General features: G+C 41.8%; 3 protein-coding genes across 7 annotated transcripts in view; 1 reads left to right on the top strand and 2 right to left on the bottom strand.

The window, feature by feature from the left end:
• The window catches only part of LOC120038654 (YY1-associated factor 2-like), a 15,406-nt gene extending 9,215 nt beyond the window's left edge, over positions 1–6,191 (bottom strand). Inside the window, exons 1-2 of the mRNA XM_038984316.1 lie at positions 5,999–6,191; positions 5,429–5,554 (exon numbers count right to left, since the gene is read on the bottom strand). Coding sequence (XP_038840244.1) covers positions 5,429–5,554; positions 5,999–6,024 — 152 coding nt within the window. The 5' untranslated portion in view covers positions 6,025–6,191. The remainder of the gene's footprint in view (positions 1–5,428; positions 5,555–5,998) is intronic.
• A 931-nt stretch (positions 6,192–7,122) lies between these two features.
• Positions 7,123–10,738, bottom strand: LOC120038653 (zinc finger CCHC-type and RNA-binding motif-containing protein 1-like). Its single transcript, XM_038984315.1, has 8 exons — positions 10,600–10,738; positions 10,335–10,448; positions 9,987–10,015; positions 9,625–9,736; positions 9,426–9,533; positions 9,199–9,308; positions 8,897–8,969; positions 7,123–7,836 (listed from the first exon to the last, which is right to left on the bottom strand). The coding sequence occupies exons 2-8, from the start codon at positions 10,416–10,418 to the stop codon at positions 7,687–7,689; spliced, it is 666 nt and encodes a 221-aa protein (XP_038840243.1). The 5' UTR covers positions 10,419–10,448; positions 10,600–10,738; the 3' UTR covers positions 7,123–7,686.
• Positions 10,739–10,795: 57 nt separating this feature from the next.
• The window catches only part of pphln1 (periphilin 1), a 29,987-nt gene continuing 21,768 nt past the window's right edge, over positions 10,796–19,014 (top strand). For 2 of the 5 annotated variants that reach the window (XM_038984308.1, XM_038984313.1), the window contains exons 1-5: positions 10,796–10,843; positions 11,421–11,491; positions 12,022–12,086; positions 14,273–14,491; positions 17,355–17,431. In XM_038984308.1, the coding sequence (XP_038840236.1) occupies position 11,491; positions 12,022–12,086; positions 14,273–14,491; positions 17,355–17,431 (362 nt within the window). In that variant the 5' untranslated portion in view covers positions 10,796–10,843; positions 11,421–11,490. Of the gene's footprint in view, positions 10,893–11,420; positions 11,492–12,021; positions 12,087–14,272; positions 14,492–17,354; positions 17,432–19,014 lie in introns of all 5 variants that reach the window. The other 3 variants (XM_038984311.1, XM_038984310.1, XM_038984312.1) reach the window with 3 other exon arrangements.

The raw sequence follows: 19,014 nt of genomic DNA on the forward strand, positions 1-19,014 counted from the left end.
GGTGACGCAGGTCGAGTCATGTTGCTATTGGCCCTTCATTAACTACCGCGACCTCCTTTGTTGGCCATCTTGCTAGCATCACCTCTGGTAGGAGCTGTGTTGTTGTTGCTGTAGAGGGCAGAGGGTTAGCGCTTGGCCTTGATGAAGTAGACTGTCTCTGAGAGGAGAGGAAAGGAAGAGAGGAAAGAGATGAGAGGAAAGGAAGAGGGAGGGAGGACAGCACTGAGATCTCTTCCTGTCTCTCTTGAGAATACATCTCACTGAATGATGGTCTACCGTTTGTCTGCGTTCGTTCGCTGACAGCGCAGTGTTTTTTGAAGGATCACACGCCAGTAGGTGTCTGAGTGCCGGCATTTTCGTCCATTTCTACACGTAAAATCGGTTCGGCTGGCAAATTACGGTCGGCACTTTGTTCAGAGATGCTAAGTACCATCGGCTGGCAAACGTGAACTGTGTTGCTGCTCTGGGCAGATGGCAAGTGCTTGGCCCTGCTGGAGCAGAGGTCTCAGACTCGCTCAGCCCCTTGTCTTCTGTGTGTGGAGGGAATTTGATGTCTGTCTCTTTCTTCTCCCTCTGTTATCTCCTGTGTGTGTGCAGCGGTGGTTGAGTTGTTTGTAATGGTGGTGACCCCCTGGCTGCTTTAAGAGTCCTGATGAAAATCTCTGTTCCACTGATGACATCACACTGATTAAGCCCTAGCATACTAATGAGCCTAGCTCTGGGTGTCTGGCAGCTGCTGTAGCAGCCTCATTTCAGAGACTAGACACACAGGGGCACAGACACACACACACGGGCGCACACGCAGGCACGCAAACACACACACACACAAATGACATACACACAAATACACGTGCACAGACCCGTGTACACACAACATTCCAGTCACAGAGGCAATGGAGACAATTGGGTCTGCCTCCACACTGTTAGCTGGCTCATTTAAAACTGCTCTTTAAACCAGGATAATTGGTTTTGCATGAAGGAGAAGGATAATGTTCAACCTTTGGTAATAAAACCACACACACACACACACACAGAGAAAGAGAGAGACAGAGCGACAGAGAGAGAGAGAGAGAGAGAGAGAGCTAGCTATTCTTGCATGGCTTTGTTTCTCTTGTTGTCCATGAAACCAAGATGTCACTCAGGGACAACACCAGGGTGGCAGCCATTTCCTGACTGTGACTCAATAACACTGACGTCATGGTGCTCTGGTCAAAAGTAGTGGACTATATAGGGAATAGGGTACCATTTGGGATGTGGACACACTTACTCATTGAAGGGTTTTTCTTTATTTTTACTATTTTCTACATTGTAGAATAATAGTGAAGACATCAAAACTATGAAATAACACATAAGGAATCAGGTAGTAACCCAAAAACTGTTAAACAAATAAAAAAAATATTTGATATTCTTCAAAGTAGCCACCCTTTGCCTTGATGACATCTTTGCACACTCTTGGCATTCTCTCAACCAGCTTCGTGAGGAATGCTTTTCCAACAGTCTTGAAGGACTTCCCACATATGCCGAGCACTTGTTGGCTGCTTTTCCTTCGCTCTGCAGTCGTACTCATCCCAAACCATCTCAATTGGGTAGAGGCCAGGTCATCTGATGCAGCACTGCATCACTCTCCTTCTTGGTCAAATAGGGTTATTGGGTTATTGTCCTGTTGAAAAACAAATGATAGTCCCACTAAGCGCAAACCAGATGGGATGGCATATCGCTGCAGAATGCTCTAGTAGCCATGCTGGTTAAGTGTGCCTTGAATTCTAAATAAATCACAGACAGTGTCACCAGCAAAGCACCCCCACACCATCACACCTCCTCCTCCATGCTTCACGGTGGGAACCACACATGTGGAGATCATCCGTTCACCTATTCTGCGTCTCATAGAGACACAGCGGTTGGAACCAAAAATCTAAAAATGTCGACTCATCAGACCAAAATGACTGATTTCCACCAGTCTAATGTCCATCGCTCGTGTTTCTTGGCCCAAGCAACGCTCTTCTTATTATTGGTGTCCTTTAGTAGTGGTTTCTTTGCAGCAATTTGACCATGAAGACCTGATTCACGCAGTCTCCTCTGAACAGTTGATGTTGAGATGTGTCTGTTACTTGAACACTGTGAAGCATTTATTTGGGCTGCAATTTCTGAGGCTGGTAACTCTAATGAATTTATCCTCTGCAGCAGAGGTAACTCTGGGTCTTCCTTTCCTGTGGTGGTCCTAATTAGAGCCAGTTTCATCCTAGTGCTTGATGGTTTTTGCGACTGCACCTGAAGAAACTTTAAAAGTCCTTGAATTGTTCCGGATTGACTGACCTTCATGTCTTAAAGTAATGATGGACTGTCGTTTCTCTTTGCTTATTTGAACTGTTCTTGCCATAATATGGATTTGTTATTTTACCAAATAGGGCTATCTTCTGTATACCACCCCTACCTTGTCACAACACAACTAATTGGCTCAAACGCATTAAGAAGGAAAGAAAGAAATTTAATTTTAACAAGGCACACCTGTTAATTGAAATGCATTCCAGGTGACTACCTCATGAAGCTGGTTTAGAGAATGCCAAGAGTGTGCAAAGCGGTCATCAAGACAAAGGGTGGCTACTTTGAAGAATCTAAAATATATTTTGATTGTTTAACACTTTTTTGGTTACTACATGATTCCATTTGTGTTATTTCATAGTTTTGATGTCTTCACTATTATTCTACAATGTAGAGAATAGTAAAAATTCAGATGAGTATGTGTGTCCAAACATTTGACTGGTACTGTACATTCACAGTCAGCTAGGCTTTGGCAGATGTCCCCTGGACAACCTTACCCACCATGACATAAGATTAGTGATGCACAATATATCGGTGAGCATATCAGAATCAGCCGATATTAGCTAAAAATGCCAACATCGGCATCGGCCCGATGTCTAGTTTAACGCTGATGTGCAAAACCGACTGGTCGAGCATCTTGAGCCCTGGTACACACTACCAAGTAGGCGCTATTTTTCAGATGTTGCCCTACCGGAGTTACACAGTATTGTTGAAATGCACATCTATGAGCTACTTGCTATGGGCGTCACTGTTATTAGCTTCACGACTGACATCTGCACCAGCGATGTCAACCAACATGAGCATGCTGAGTGTGACAGCACAGTGGATCGACGAGGATTTCGTACCTAGGAAGGCTGTACATGCTCAAGAATGTGCTGGTTTTCATACCGCTGCTGCCATTTCAATTTTGAGAACATGTTTGAAACATGAAAACACAAACACTCTCCTAGCGCCATTGGAACAACTGACTGGAGAAATAAGCTCATCAACTGCGTCTGCAGCAGACGTGATACCCTCTGTCATGGCATTGAAGCGCCTGCTCAACAAAACTGCCCACACAGACCGTGGGGTTAAACTTACAAAAGTACTTGAGGCTGTGAACAAGCGATTCTGTGGCATTCTCTCTGAGCCTCCTTCCTGCCACCATGCTCGATGCTAGGTACAAGGACCGCTACTTTGATGCAGACAAGAAAAAGGGTTTAAGGGAAATGTTACATACACAGCTGGACAAGATGGAAACGGACACAGTGACAGTGCGCACCGAGGAAGAGAAGCTACGGAGAGACAGAGCTGAAACTTCACTGCTTGACATGCATGATGAAATCCTGGTTGAGAATGAACAAATGAACAACGAAACAGCACAGCAAGTAAGTGAAAGAAATAGGTTTTGATTATGTTTTACTGGTAATGGGGACATACGTAAATGCCAACAAAATAACTTTTTGGTCAGTGTGGTGTGTGTGTTTGTGTGTGTAACCTTTATTTAACTAGGCAAGTCAGTTAAGAACAAATTCTTATTTACAATGATGGCCAAACCCGGACGACGCTGGGTCCTATGGGACTCCCAATCACGGCCGGATGTGATACTGCCTGGATTCGAACCAGGGACTGTAGTGACACCTCTTGCACTGAGATGCAGTGCCTTAGACCGCTGTGTCCATGTGTGTGTTAACTATTTAACTGTACTAGAATGCTTAAAAATCCACTTACATTTTAAATATTGGTTATCAGTATAATTTACTGGGGCAAGGAAAATATTGGATATTGGTATCGGCCAAACATGTAATATAGCATCCCTACATAAGATGGATGATGTCCCCTGGACCTGAAGATCCTCTACCACCATGATATAAGATGGATGATGTCCCCTGGACCACTAGATCCTCTACCACCATGATATAAGATGGATGATGTCCCCTGGACCACTAGATCCTCTACCACCATGACATAAGATGGATGATGTCCCCTGGACCTGAAGATCCTCTACCACCATGACATAAGATGGATGATGTCCCCTGGACCACTAGATCCTCTACCACCATAACATAAGACGGATGATGTGGAGGATGGGATGTGGATGTGGATGTGGAGCCAGGTCCGATGTCAGGTCCGATGTGTTAATTGAAAAAAGGTTACAGGTAGTTCTAGTTTCACTCTGATTCATAGCTTCCTTTGAAAACTGAGAGTGTAATGTGGGGGCGTCCCAAACGGCACCCTATTCCATGTAGTGCACTACATTTAAAACAGGGCCCTGGTCTAAACTAGTGCACTACATAGGGAATAGGGTGCCATTTGGGACATCCCCACATTACACTCTCAGTTTTCAAAGGAAGCTATGAATCAGAGTGAAACTAGAACTACCTGTAACCTTTTTTCAATTAACACATCGGACCTGGCTCCACATCCTTCTTCAAACAACGATGACACGTGATTACACAGCATTTTTCATAGATTGGTTTCAAGGCAAGGTTAGCCTAGTTTCAGGGGAAGGACTCCGTAGCCTACTGTGACTTGAATTGTATTTATTTCATCTTTATTTATTCAGGTAGTCTCATTGAGATAACATCTCTTTCAAGAGAGACCTGGTAACTACTCTATAATGATTGCATAATAGCTGGTCATGTCACGTCACCTCTCTATTGTAGATAAAGACATACACTTATTATTGCCGATTGTCGTCAGAATTGGCCCACATAGAGTTAGTATCAACTAGGCCAAATTCATTTAAAACATGTTTTTGCATTGTGCTTGACCATGCGTACAAATAGAGGTTGTTTTTCTAACTACAGTAGATTATAGTGATTACCATATTTTTTAAGGATACTCCCTGTGTTCTTAGATGCACTCCATTTCATAATCAGCATCCATGCTGTTCCATGGAACACAATACAAATGAGGTTACTAGAAAATCGCACACTGTACAGCTGATCAGCAGGCTACTGCAGCATAAAAGACATCCAGATTTCTCATGTTTACATGCACCATTTCATAAACTAAAATTAATGGACACAACCTGATAAAACAATACTTACAAATACGCGTGTAGACTATCCATTTGCACGAACATAATAGTATTTATCATCGAGCAAAATTAATCGTATCCACTTACCGTGTTGACGTCCCTTTCCTTACATCGCACATCATGCACTTGAAAGCCTCCGCGGTGTTCTTGTATGTGCAAACGCTACAGTCCCAATTTCCCTCTTCCGCCGAAGGCTTTGGTTGACGCTTCGGCCTTCGAACAAAACAAAAAGCACATAAAGCACATCAGTTTCACATCCCCAGTTCAGGGTGCTGAGTGTGCATCATGTGTGGGCTATATGCTCGCGTTGTCAAACATCTGGGAAGATGATCCATTCAGTGTTACGAAATTGTTCTGTTTTACGAGCTCGCGCTATGATTTGACACTGCAATAAAACAGACAGTCCGCCATGGTTGCTACACCGCGGCTACCACACACACACACACACACACTCTCTCTCTCTCTCTCTCACACACACACACACACACACACACACACTCTCTCTCTCTCTCTCTCTCTCTCGCTCTCTCACACACACACACACACACACACACACACACACACACACACACAGAGAGAGGAGTGTTTCAATTATGTGTCATGGTGTCCACTTCCAAGCATCAATGTCACCAGCGCAAAGAATGAGTCAGTCATTACCTGGTTGGACTCTTCTTGTCTCCCATGCCGCCAAAAGTTTGTTTGCGGATGTTGAAATAAGGACAGTCCCTACGTATTCTTTATGAAAGCAATACGCGAGGAGGTATCGCACGGCTCCCAGCTGTCGTGGAAACTCCAGTTGGAGGATGGTCACATGACGCGGTTTGTCCAATCACATTTGAAGCCATTTCCTGAGGATATAGCGCAGACAGGAACAGACATTCCTGATTCGAATTGATACATTTGTAATAACACTCGTCTTTGTAACACATACGCTAATGTAACAGTAATTATGTATTATTAGGGTCTAATGAGGTGTCATTTGACATTTTATCATAAACTTCTTGAGATTGTTCAATGTCTTCGACGGGTGAATTCCCAATCATTGCGGGGGTGGAGAAAATGAGATTCCATCCTTTTGATTTATGATGATCTGACATTTAGCGCAATAGACAGACATAGTGAAAATTACATTAACATTATTGCATAGTTGAATGTTAAGCCCTATTCATGTTTCCTACTGTGATGGAGAGGCTACAGATTATATACATAGTTAATAACAGGGGTTAGAAAAATGCATGACAGAACTGAAGTGAATTATGCATTTCACCTTGTATTTAGTTGTCAAACATTTCTAAACCATAAATCTGTATAACGTAACTTCAGTGGCTCTCCTCCCATCCCATCTCATTGCTTTAAAAGGTAGCTCTTGAAGATGACCTGCCTAACAGACAGACATGGCCTTGCAGGTATAAATCAGAATGTGCCAGGGCTGAGCTGCAGCCTGTACCACCTGGCTTCCTGTTAGGACAGTCCATCACATGGAGCTCTTGCTCTCTGATAGGGAACACATCGTATGTGAGAGGTGCACACTGCGCTCATCAGGACAACATCCACCTTACTGTACTGTCAACAGCTGTTGGAGGGGAAGAGTAGCCCCCACAGAATGGAAGATTAATATTGAAATACAGGAAGGAATATCGCCTTGCTATTGAACATGGAATATGGTGAGAAGACTGGTGCACACATTAAGGCAACACTACAGTACACACACCTTACTGCACCTTGTCTCTGGTTAGCAGCTGGTGAACGGGGAGTTGTGATCCATATTGAAATACAGGAAGGAATGTTCATGACTTGAATGTTCTTTATTCCTATTTATCAGCAAAAGTGTGGTTCATTATTGTGAAAAACCACATGCTATCTGTGGTGTTCTACTCTTTCACTGATGTTTCAATACCGCTTTCAAATAAATTGCGCATTCACCTAAAGATGGGGAAGGCTATCTTGAAACAGAATAGTTGTATTTCCCCTAATATTGACATACATAGGAAGGGTTAAAAAAAGATAGTAAACCAACTATGGTATATTTACACAGCTGTTGAAAAGAAAAGAGCAGAAACACAGTTAATCTCCATTCACATGGTCCCAATGCCTACGAAGAACAGTGGCTGAATCCTCATTATAAAGGACACTAAGGATCAGAACATACACTGATACAGAAACAGTTGAGGACTTCAACTAAACAATGGTACACTGTAACCCTTTTCATCACACACATGCTTCATCTTTCCTCAGGTCGATGCTGCCCTTGCAGATCTTGACAAACAGAATGTCCTCCATTCATTTTCAAATATTTGCTACTCAAATTTGCTACTCAAAGTCTGAATTATATCTGTGAAATCCCCTCAGTCGCTCAGTTCTTCCTCGTCACTGAAGTAGACACTCTTTTTGATCCTGGGTTTCTTGGAGTCGTCTGATGTGGAAGCCTGACCGGCCTCCTCAGCCACGAAGGCCGTCTGCTTTCGCCTATGCTGCTCCTCCTCAAGTCGTGCTTGCTGTGGAACACATGAACCCACGTGTGATTTTAAAAGAAGGGTCAGATAAGCCTCCAGTATTTATGCTGCAGTAGTTTGTGTCGGGGGGCTAGGGCCAGTTGGTTATATCTGGAGTACTTCTCCGGTCTTATCCAGTGTCCTGTGTGAATTTAAGTATGCTCTCTCTAATTCTCTCCTTCTCTCTTTCTTTCTCTCTCTCTCTCGGAGGACCTGAGCCCTAGGACCATACGTCAGGACTACTGGGCATGATGACTCCTTGCTGTCCCCAGTCCACCTGGCCTTGCTGCTGTTCCAGTTTCAACTGTTCTGCCTGCAGTTATGGAACCCCTACCTGTCCCAGACCTGCTGTTTTCAACTCTTAATGATCGGCTATGAAAAGCCAACTGACATTTATTCCTGATTATTATTTGACCATGCTTGTCATTTATGAACATTTTGAACATCTTGGCTCTCTCTAATTCTCTCCTTCTCTCTTTCTTTCTCTCTCTCGGAGGAACTGAGCCCTAGGACCATACGTCAGGACTACCGGGCATGATGACTCCTTGCTGTCCCCAGTCCACCTGGCCTTGCTGCTGTCCCAGTTTCAACTGTTCTGCCTGCGGTTATGGAACCCCTACCTGTCCCAGACCTTCTGTTTTCAACTCTTAATTATCGGCTATGAAAAGCCAACTGACATTTATTCCTGATTATTATTTGACCATGCTTGTCATTTATGAACATTTTGAACATCTTGGCCATGTTCTGTTATAATCTCCACCCGGCACAGCCAGAAGAGGACTGGCCACCCCTCATAGCCTGGTTCCTCTCTAGGTTTCTTCCTAGGTTTTGGCCTTTCTAGGGAGTTTTTCCTAGCCACCGTGCTTCTACACCTGCATTGCTTGCTGTTTGTGGTTTTAGGCTGGGTTTCTGTACAGCACTTCGAGATATTAGCTAATGTACGAAGGGCTATATAAAATAAACTTGATTGATTGATAAGGACAAATACCAAGTAAATAGAGGGTTTCAAGTAATACAATAGCCTACTAACTTCCCCCAACTTGAAGTACATTTGTGCACTTACCTGGAAAGCTATGGCTTGACTTAAGCTGTCAAGAGCAGGGTCCTCTCCCTCTTCCTCACTTTCCTCCTCTTCTCTGTAAACGACAGAGGAAAAAGTAGAAAAGTCATAGAAACAAAACACACACAGAGGACTTCACAAACAATGAGAAATATGACATCACAATCAAACAAAGAATCTCTGAACTAAAGTCCATCTGAAATAGAACAGTCAATGTTAATATCAAGGACACGCTGCTGTTGACCGTGATCATAGCCGTTTGCAAACACGGGAGAGTGGCATCAATGTCCTGATAAGATACTTACACTTCATCAGGCTCTTCAACCTTTTTCTTCTTCTTCTTTTCTTTCTTCTTCGGGGGTTCTCGTTCACCAAGCAAGTTTTTTGGGCATGCATAGCTTAAGTGCCCTGTATCCTAGGAAGTGAAAAGGACAGAAATATTGTATAAATAGCGCTAACATCCGGCTACACATTCCGGATAGATGAAGAGGGAAATGGAGATGGCTTATCTAGGCAGAGAGTATCAACTTACCCCACATTCATAACATTTGGACTTGTCTGTGTAGTTTCGCCTCCTGATAAATTCAGTTGCTCGCCCGTTGTCGATTGCAATGCTCGCTTTCACTGTTCTTCCAAACAACTGCGGGGCGAAAAAGAGGGGGACTTTAACGCAAAAACAACACATCAGATATGTGACTTTTTATGAAAACAGGGAGAGGAAAAATGCCCACCTGTTTATTGTTGAGCGATCTAAAGCAGCTCTGTGCAGACTCTTTGTCCAGGAAGAGCACAAAAGCCACACCTTTACTTTTGCGTGTTTCTTTATCTTTGACTATTGTCACCCTGAAAGCATGAGACCATCATTAGCTTCTCTGATCACCACAATACCAACATAGTGCTATAGATTTTTTGTTATTCACTGTGTATTTATTCATTGTGTCACTATTTAAAAAAAAATCTTGATCTTTAACTCTGCATTATTGGAAACAGACCCGTAACTAGGAAGTTCACTGTTAGTTTACGAAGCATGTGACCATTTTTTGGTTTGTATTTGAGCTTTGTATAGCTCATTATTTTGATACCAGTAACTTACTTCACAACTTTTCCATATTTGGTGAAAAGCTGAAATGAAAAGATCCAAGACATTATTTGAAGTCATTTTTCCAAACGGCATAAACAGCAGGATCATGAACTTGTGAAATAGTGGTAGGGAGGGGTTAAGTAGTTCTATCCCATTACATTATCCCATTATATGAAGACATTACAGCAGTGGTTAGAGTATTGGACCAGTAACCGAAAGGTTGCAAGCTCGAATCCCCGAGCTGACAGGGTAAAAATCTGTAGTTCTGCCCCTGAACAAGTTAACCCACTGTTCCTAGGCTGTCATTGAAAATAAGAATTTGTTCTTAACTGACTAGTTAAATAAAGGTTTATTTTTTACCTTGTGTAGATCACTGTTGGTTAGAGAGAAGGGCAGGTTGGACACATAGACTGTGCTTCTACTGGGAGCCAAACCACCACTCATCTTGACTTCACCATCTGAGTGAGACAGACACTGAAAACAGATTCATGGTGATGATTATTCAGATTGAAGCTAGTTAGTTATCTATTTCATTGAGCGATATGCAAGCTAGCCGTGATGCTAGCTCGAATCAGATGTGTATTACATGGAAATACACATTCAAGTAATCGAATAAATCCCTTACCTAGAGAGACAACATTGGTGATTTATAGTTATTGAGTAGTGTGGGCAAAAAAATAGGTAAATATGTTGCTTTCTATTAGTTATTCAATCTCAGTAACATGTATTTGCTATCTAGCTGCCAAAAACAAACGACAACTGTTCATCGTCACAGGAATATGACGTTTCAAGAGACAGACTTTTTGTCAATCCAATCAAAATTCAGTGTGTACATGCGCCAACCGGAAGAAGGTGAAAAGTAGGCAATGGTGAGCTTGTTTTCATATCTTTTGTGAAGACGACTTTATTTTCTCCAATGTGCGTATCTACATGTTTGTGTTAGTAAATATGTATTTGTTCTAAATACTGTTTTCGTTTTGAGCGAATTAACTCAGCATGGACTGTGGACTAGCTTGAGCATGTAGCTAGCTAACGTAAGCATACGTAGCTAGCAGTTAAATCTACACAACCTGCGAAATATATATTAGAACAACGTTATGTGCTAAATACGGTAGCTAATTAGCAAGCCAGTAGAAAGGGGTGTTTTCATATCACTAATCTCAGTGGTTGAAGGTTTGTTTGAAAGAAGAGTAGCAGTAGTTAGCTACTAGCTAGGAGTTAGTACGGCTTTCTAACGCTGAGCCTCAGAGGAACGCGGGCTAACATCCTGCCAGTACTTCTGGATCAGAGCTAGCTATTAACTTAGCTGCAGTAGTTTCCATACTATCACACATACTGATTTGACATATTCCTATGCTTGGGATTTCCTAACCTACATTGTTAAAAGCTAATGTGCACACATGCAGTATTGGCAAACTAATACGTAACATCTTCTCTTTTCCCCAGTTAGTATTGACTGTCTCTATTGGCATTATCCAGTCCCAATACTACTACATAGACTTGTCCAGACAAAACAAGTAAGTGGAAAATATCTTGCTTTCCCCCAAAAAAGGTTTCCAGTTATGCGTACTAAACAATTCCACCAGGTCCACATGTAGGAATATTCAGGAACACCTACCACAACTTTGATTGTCATTAACTGTGTAAACCTCGGGTGGGTATAATTTGTGGAACGTTCCAACAGGAATCTGTGTCAAAAACTTCGTAAATAACAAGGTTTCCAACAAACAACGCGTACAAAGTTGTATAGTGGCAGAATAAGATATCGGGTAGGGGGTGGGCTATTCCATTAAGTTTTTCAGTCACCACGTTTATTCTGAAAAATGTTTGTCCTCAGTCTGGTAGCCTATGGACAAACATTAAGAATAAGCTATGTGGTGAGTTGATGCTTTTTCGGCAGCAAGTTAGCTAGGTGAATTGATCATGCTACTTTGTATACGTTGTTTGTTGGCATCCGTGTACTTTACAAAGTTTTTGGAACAGATCCCTGTTGGAACGTAACACAAATTATACCCACCCTAAACCTCCCCTGCTGTCTACTTTGCAGTGGCTTACAGGAGAGACCGAAACATAAGGGATGTCTATGACGAACGCTTCCTATCAGACAGACCGGTGAGTGTTTCTGTCTGTGGAAAATGTTGTTCGGTTTATATATTTATAATTGTACTAATTTACTTTCTATTATAATACTTAACAGAACCTAGCTGAGGAACGCTCAACTCCGTTCTCTTATATCGAGGTGGAGGTGAGTATTGGTAACTGGTCGCAAGATTTGCTAGCAACAACATTGTCTCGCCGTCAGTACATACTTGTGAATATTTCTGAAAAAACTTACCGTTCCTTCTGTGTGGGGTGCTGAAATTCATACTTTTAATAAAAATACAACCAGTGGCTTTTTCCTCATTTGGGTTCTAGTGGCCTTGACGTACTACGTCAGTTGAGATTCAATTGGGACAAAAGTTGATCAACAAAAATGAGGAAAAAGTTAGTGGTTTTATTCAATAAACGTTTTTATTAAAAGTATGAACTTCAGCACCTGCAGTTGTACAGGTAAGTATCAACTGATGGTGACTCAATGTCGTTGCTAGCAAATCATGCGACTAGTTATCAGTACTCAACTCCGCCTTGAAATATTATGGGTCAACCATTATGATTTTTCAACGCCGATACCGATTATTGGAGGACCAAAAAAAGCCGATACCGATTAATCGGCCGATTTTTATAAATATTTATAATAATGACAATTACAACAATACTGAATGAACAATGAACCCTAATATAATTAAATAATTAATATAATGCATAACATCTATTTAGTCTATTTAGTCTCAAATAAATAATGAAACATGTCAATTTGGTTTAAATAATGCAAAAACAAAGTGTTGGATAAGAAAGTAAAAGTGCAATATGTGCTCAGAACATGAGAACATATGAAAGCTGGTGGTTCAATATTCCCAGTTAAGAAGTTTTAGGTTGTAGTTATTATAGGAATGATGACTTTCTCTATACCATTTGTATTTCATATACCTTTGACTATTGGATGTTCTTATAGGTACTTTAGTATTGCCAGCCTAATCTCGGGAGTTGATAGGCTTGAAGTCATAAACAGCGCTGTGCTTCGAGCATTGTTAACAGCTGCTCGCAAACGCAGGAAAGTGCTGTTTGAATGAATGCTTACGAGCCTGCTGCTGCCTACCACCGCTCAGTCAGACTGCTCTATCAAATATCAAATCATAGACTTAATTATAATAAACACACAAATTTGGTCATTAATATGGTCAAATCCAGAAACGATCATTTCGAAAACAAAACGACACCGAACCATTTACGTATTTTGTCGAACTGGTGGCAACCCTAAGTCTAACCCTAAATATTGCTGTTACATTGCACAACCTTCAATGTTGTGTCATAATTATGTAAAATTCTGGCAAATGAATTAGTCTTTGTTGGGAAGAAACACTGTTCGCAGCGAACCAGGCGGCCCAAACTGTTGCATATACCCTGTCTCTGCTTGCACTGAAAGCAAGAGAAGTGACACAATTTCCCTAGTTAATATTGCCTGCTAACATACATTTATTTTAACTAAATATGCAGGTTTAAAAAATATATACTTCTGTGTATTGAGTTTAAGAAAGGCATTGATGTTTATGGTTAGGTACATTTGTTCAACGAATGTGCTTTTTTTCGCGAATGCGCTTTTGTTAAATCATCACCCGTTTGGCAAAGTTGAAGTAGGCTGTGATTCGATGATAAATTAACAGGCACTGCGTTATTTATATGCAACGCAGGACATGCTAATTAACCTAGTAATATCATCAACCATGTGTAGTTAACTGGTGATTATGTAAAGATTGATTGTTTTTTTATAAGTTTAATGCTAGCTAGCAACTTACCTTGGCTCATTGCAGCCACAAGGTCCTTTTGACACTGCACTCGTGTAACAGGTGGTCAGCCTGCCACCCAGTTTCCTCATGGATTGCAATGTAATCAGCCATAATCGGTGTCCAAAAAGGCAGATGACCAATTGTTATGAAAACTTGAAATCGGCCCTAATTAACCGTCCTCTACTTGATATAAGAGAAAAGAGTTGAGCGTTCCTGAGCTCCACAGAACAACTGCCTTGTTTCCATCCTGAAAATCACATGAATTCTATGATTCACTGAGAATTACAATTACATGATTTTTCTAAAATAAACCTTTTCATCTAGAAATAAAAATAATAAATAGCTTTCTAGAGGACATAATCCTAATCTTGTTTCTCTTTCTCTTCTTTCACAACAAAATGTAATTAATTGTAGGCCCCATATCCCAGATCAGCTGGAGCAGGGCCTGTAGAGAGGAGGCCGGCTGGTTTCGGAAGGCCAGACGAGGAGTACAATCGAGGGTTTGAGTACGACGGGCCTCGCTTTTATCCAAATGGAGGCCCTCGAGGTTACCATGGCGAGGATCAAAGAGGCTACCATGGCGACAGCCTTCATTTTCCTAACGAGCGCAGAGGTATCCCACCTTCCCGGAGAGTAAGTGGCTTGTTGTCAGACAATGAATAAACCATTATTGTATACGCACAATTTAAGCCTCATGCCAAGGAAGCATAATATCTGCCCATCAATCTACTGTACATGCTGGGTTTACAAGCACAAAAGAATGTGCCCCATATCGATTGCATTAGTATGATTTGAGAAGCTGCAAGAAATGTTTCTCTGACAGAGTAGAATGTGAACACCACAATGGAAGTGCTTCTACATCTTCATTGCTTGCTCTTTGGGGTTTTAGGCTGAGTTTCTGTATAAGCACTTTGTGGCATCTGCTGATGTAAAAACGGCTGTATAAATGCATTTAATTGAAGTACTGAATTTAGGTCAGAGTACAGTCAATGCTAAAGTTATAGGGTATATGATTATAGTACAGCTAGAAATCCATTATATACACCGCCAACTGTATGAGGAGTTTTTTTCAACCTCTGACGCCACTTGGTGTTCAGATAAAGAATTACATGTTGTGTAGAAGATGCTCTGTCAATCACTTTCATTTGTGCATGGACCCCAGGAAGAGTAGCTGTGGACCCCAGGAAGAGTAGCTGTGAACCCCAGGAAGAGTAGCTGCTGCTTTTGCAACAGCTAATGGGAATCTTAATAAAATACAAAATATAGAGGATTGGAAAATAATATTTAACAAAATACTGTCTAATCAACAGCAGTATCATTGTGTGTTCCAGGATGGGATACCTGTAGGTACAGTTGAAGTCGGAAGTTTACATACACTTAGGTTGGAGTCATTAAAACATGTTTTTCAACCACTCCACAAATATCTTGTTAACGAACTCTAGTTTTGGCAAGTCGGTTAGGAAATCTACTTTGTGCATGACACAAGTCATTTTTCCAACAATTGTTTACAGACCGATAATTCACTGTATCACAATTCCAGTGGGTCAGAAGTTTACATACACTAAGTTGACTGTGCCTTTAAACAGCTTGGAAAATTCTAGAAAATGATGTCATGGCTTTAGAAGCTTCTGATAGGTTAATTGACATAATTTGAGTCAATTGGAGGTGTACCTGTGGATGTATTTCAAGACCTACCTTCAAACTCAGTGCCTCTTTGCTTGACATCATGGGAAAATCAAAAGAAATCAGCCAAGACCTCAGAAAAAAAATTGTAGACCTCCACAAGTCTTGTTCATCGTTGGGAGCAATTTCCAAACGCCTGAAGGCACCACGTTCATCTGCACAAACAATAGTATGCAAGTATAAACACCATGGGACCACGCAGCCGTCATACCGCTCAGGAAGGAGACACGTTTTGTCTCCTAGAGATGAACGTACTTTGGTGTGAAAAGTGCAAATCAATCCCAGAACAACAGCAAAGGATCTTGTGAAGATGCTGGAGGAAACCGGTACAAAAGTATCTATATCCACAGTAAAACAAGTCCTATATCGACATAACCTGAAAGGCCGCTTAGCAAGGAAGGAGCCACTGCTCCAAAACCGCCATTAAAAGAGCCAGACTACGGTTTGCAATTGCACATGGGACAAATCTCATACTTTTTGGAGAAATGTCCTCTGGTCTGATGAAACAAAAATTAGAGCTGTTTGACCATAATGACCATCGTTATGTTTGGAGGAAAAAGGGAGAAGCCGAAGAACACTATCCCAACCGTGAAGCACGGGGGTGCTTTGCTGCAGGAGGGACTGGTGCACTTCACAAAATAGATGGCATCATGAGGCAGGAAAATGATGTTGATATATTGAAGCATCATCTCAAGACATCAGTCAGGAAGTTAAAGCTTGGTCGCAAATGGGTCTTTCAAATTGACAATGACCCCAAGCATTCTTCCAAAGTTGTGGCAAAATGGCTTAAGGACAACAAAGTCAAGGTATTGGAGTGGCCATCACAAAGCCCTGACCTCAATCCTATAGAACATTTGTGGGCAGAACTGAAAAAGCATGTGCAAACAAGGAGGCCTACAGACCTGACTCAGTTACACCAGCTCTGTCAGGAGGAATGGGCCATAATTCTCCCAACTTATTGTGGGGAGCTTGTGGAAGGCTACCAGAAACGTTTGACCCAAGTTAAACAATTTAAAGGCAATGCTACCAAATACTAGTTGAGTGTATGTAAACTTCTGACCCACTGGGAATGTGATGAAAGAAATAAAAGCTGAAATAAATAATTTTCTCTACTATTATTCTGACATTTCCCATTCTTAAAATAAAGTGGTGATCCTAACTGACCTAAGACAGGGAATTTTTACTAGGATTAAATGTCAGGAATTGTGAAACTGAGCGTAAATGTATTTGGCTAAATTCCGACTTCAACTGTATGTTGTCCAGTACTGTCTAATCAACAGCAGCATCACAGTGTGTTTCTCAGGATGGGACACCTGTAGATATGTTGTCCAGTACTGTCTAATCAACAGCATCACAGTGTGTTTCTCAGGATGGGACACCTGTAGATATGTTGTTCAGTACTGTCTAATCAACAGCATCACAGTGTGTTTCTCAGGATGGGACACCTGTAGATATGTTGTTCAGTACTGTCTAATCAACAGCAGCATCACAGTGTGTTTCTCAGGATGGGACACCTGTAGATATGTTGTCCAGTACTGTCTAATCAACAGCAGCATCACAGTGTGTTTCTCAGGATGGGACACCTGTAGATATGTTGTTCAGTACTGTCTAATCAACAAGCAGCATCACAGTGTGTTTCTCAGGATGGGACACCTGTAGATATGTTGTCCAGTACTGTCTAATCAACAGCAGCATCACAGTGTGTTTCTCAGGATGGGACACCTATAGATATGTTGTTCAGTACTGCCAGCCCCCCATGTAGAAGCAGGTTAATTTGAAACAATAAAAGTAATTCCCTGCGTCTGTGTTCTAGCCGGAGGAGCCGTACCCCTACCCTTCTAGACCACCTCCTAGAGAGGACCCCCACACAACACGCCAGATGGAGTTCAGGTAGGCACAACTCTCACACACTCCTGGATATTTGTTTTGAAACTTTCATCAGGAGAATTGGAGTTTAATCTTCAAGTAGTCTAACCTTGTATAACCAAACGGATCACCCTTCTGTTTCACTACAAGTAGCTCTCTTGAACCCCACCCATCCCCCGGGAAAAAATGATGCACTGTCATTATCTAAGTGACCAGAAGATGGCATTGTTGCACCACTTGTTTACCATGACAACCCGTCTTTTTGACACAGCCTCCCCAATCAGCCCAGTAGACTGAAGCCCATGTCATGTCTGTATTGATTTGTATTGATTTGCATATCTGTGTGTCTCATTCTGTGTGAAATGTTTACATAGTACCAGAGAATGATCACATGCGCATCAGGTCTGGGCCACCGGGCCCCGTCCACTTCTCTGCTCACAAAGCGCTCTCCTGGGACTGGGAGAGAAACACACAAACACCTCAGGGTCTACTGCTGCCGCTCTGCTTTCACACCACGCCACACCTGGGTTCAAATGGTATTTGAATTAATTTCAAATATTTTATCTGGGCTTGATTGAACTTTGCCTGGCTGAATGGCTCCATAAAATAGTCCCAAAACTGAAAACCCCACCCATCTGACACTCCAGGCAGACTAGAGCAAAACTGAAAAGATTTCAAATGGTATTTGAACCCAGGTCTGCACAGCGATGAGCGTACCATTTCTTGTTGCAGCCCGGGGTTGCAAACTAGTCTTTAAAACCCTATTTATCTGTCTCAGTCTGTCTGGTGTAACCTGACATGATAGAGGTGAAGGAAGGTACAGGGATAACCATGGCGTCTACTGAGTGACCCTCCGGACAGCACCATCACTATGACAGGAGTCATAACAGGACATAGGGCTGGTCACAACTGTGTAAGGCAGTCGCTACACTACGACGTTGTAAGGTGATGGCCAGAGTGTGACAGAGCAGGGGTCTGTGACTGTCCCGGGGTCAGGAGAGGTACATGCAGCAGCAGAACTCATCTGTTATTTTAAGGGCCAGGTGTTCAGGGCTGTAGGTTCTTTCTTCTCACACCTTCTTCACTTCCTCAGGTGAAATAATAGAGAAAGTAATTACTGTGATAAATCAGGTTAATGTTGAGAGGTTATGATAGTCACACACGCCCCGAGGCCCCCTGCAATCCGGTTAGTTAGGTTAGGTCTGGCCGTTGTTATTTGTCTTGGCATATTTACCTGTCGTGACAGTGTAAAGGTAAGGATGCATAAAGAGACTGAGAGATTACTTAGTCTGATTCAACCAGAAGTTGACTGATGTTCAAACTGTATTCCTCATACAGTTGCACTCTTGACCTGAACTATAATCACCAGGTCTAAAGTCATTAGATTGAGTTCTCCTTTTAGTGATCACTGATAATGTATATTTAGGTAGTAATGTTGAAGTCCGTTCAGGCATTCTACAGGAGTTAAAGACTGCAATATATATATATATATATATATATATATATATATATATATATATATATATATATATAGACTACAGTAACCACAGGTTTGAGAGTGAGAGCAACCGCCTTACTTAATCAACACAGCAGCAATTTAACAAAAT

Source organism: Salvelinus namaycush, unplaced genomic scaffold, assembly GCF_016432855.1.
Source record: "Salvelinus namaycush isolate Seneca unplaced genomic scaffold, SaNama_1.0 Scaffold229, whole genome shotgun sequence".
In the NCBI taxonomy this organism is placed as follows: domain Eukaryota; kingdom Metazoa; phylum Chordata; class Actinopteri; order Salmoniformes; family Salmonidae; genus Salvelinus; species Salvelinus namaycush.

What these genes read in the sequence shown, in the direction of transcription:
- LOC120038653 (XM_038984315.1), bottom strand. Translation starts at nt 10,418, where the DNA reads ATGAGTGGTGGTTTGGCTCCCAGTAGAAGCACAGTCTATGTGTCCAAC. An exon ending in CCAACAGTGATCTACACAAG is followed by an intron (nt 10,016 to 10,334) that starts GTAAAAAATAAA and finishes TTTTCATTTCAG; the next exon opens with CTTTTCACCAAATATGGAAA. An exon ending in GTTGAAGAGCCTGATGAAGT is followed by an intron (nt 8,970 to 9,198) that starts GTAAGTATCTTA and finishes TGTCGTTTACAG; the next exon opens with AGAAGAGGAGGAAAGTGAGG.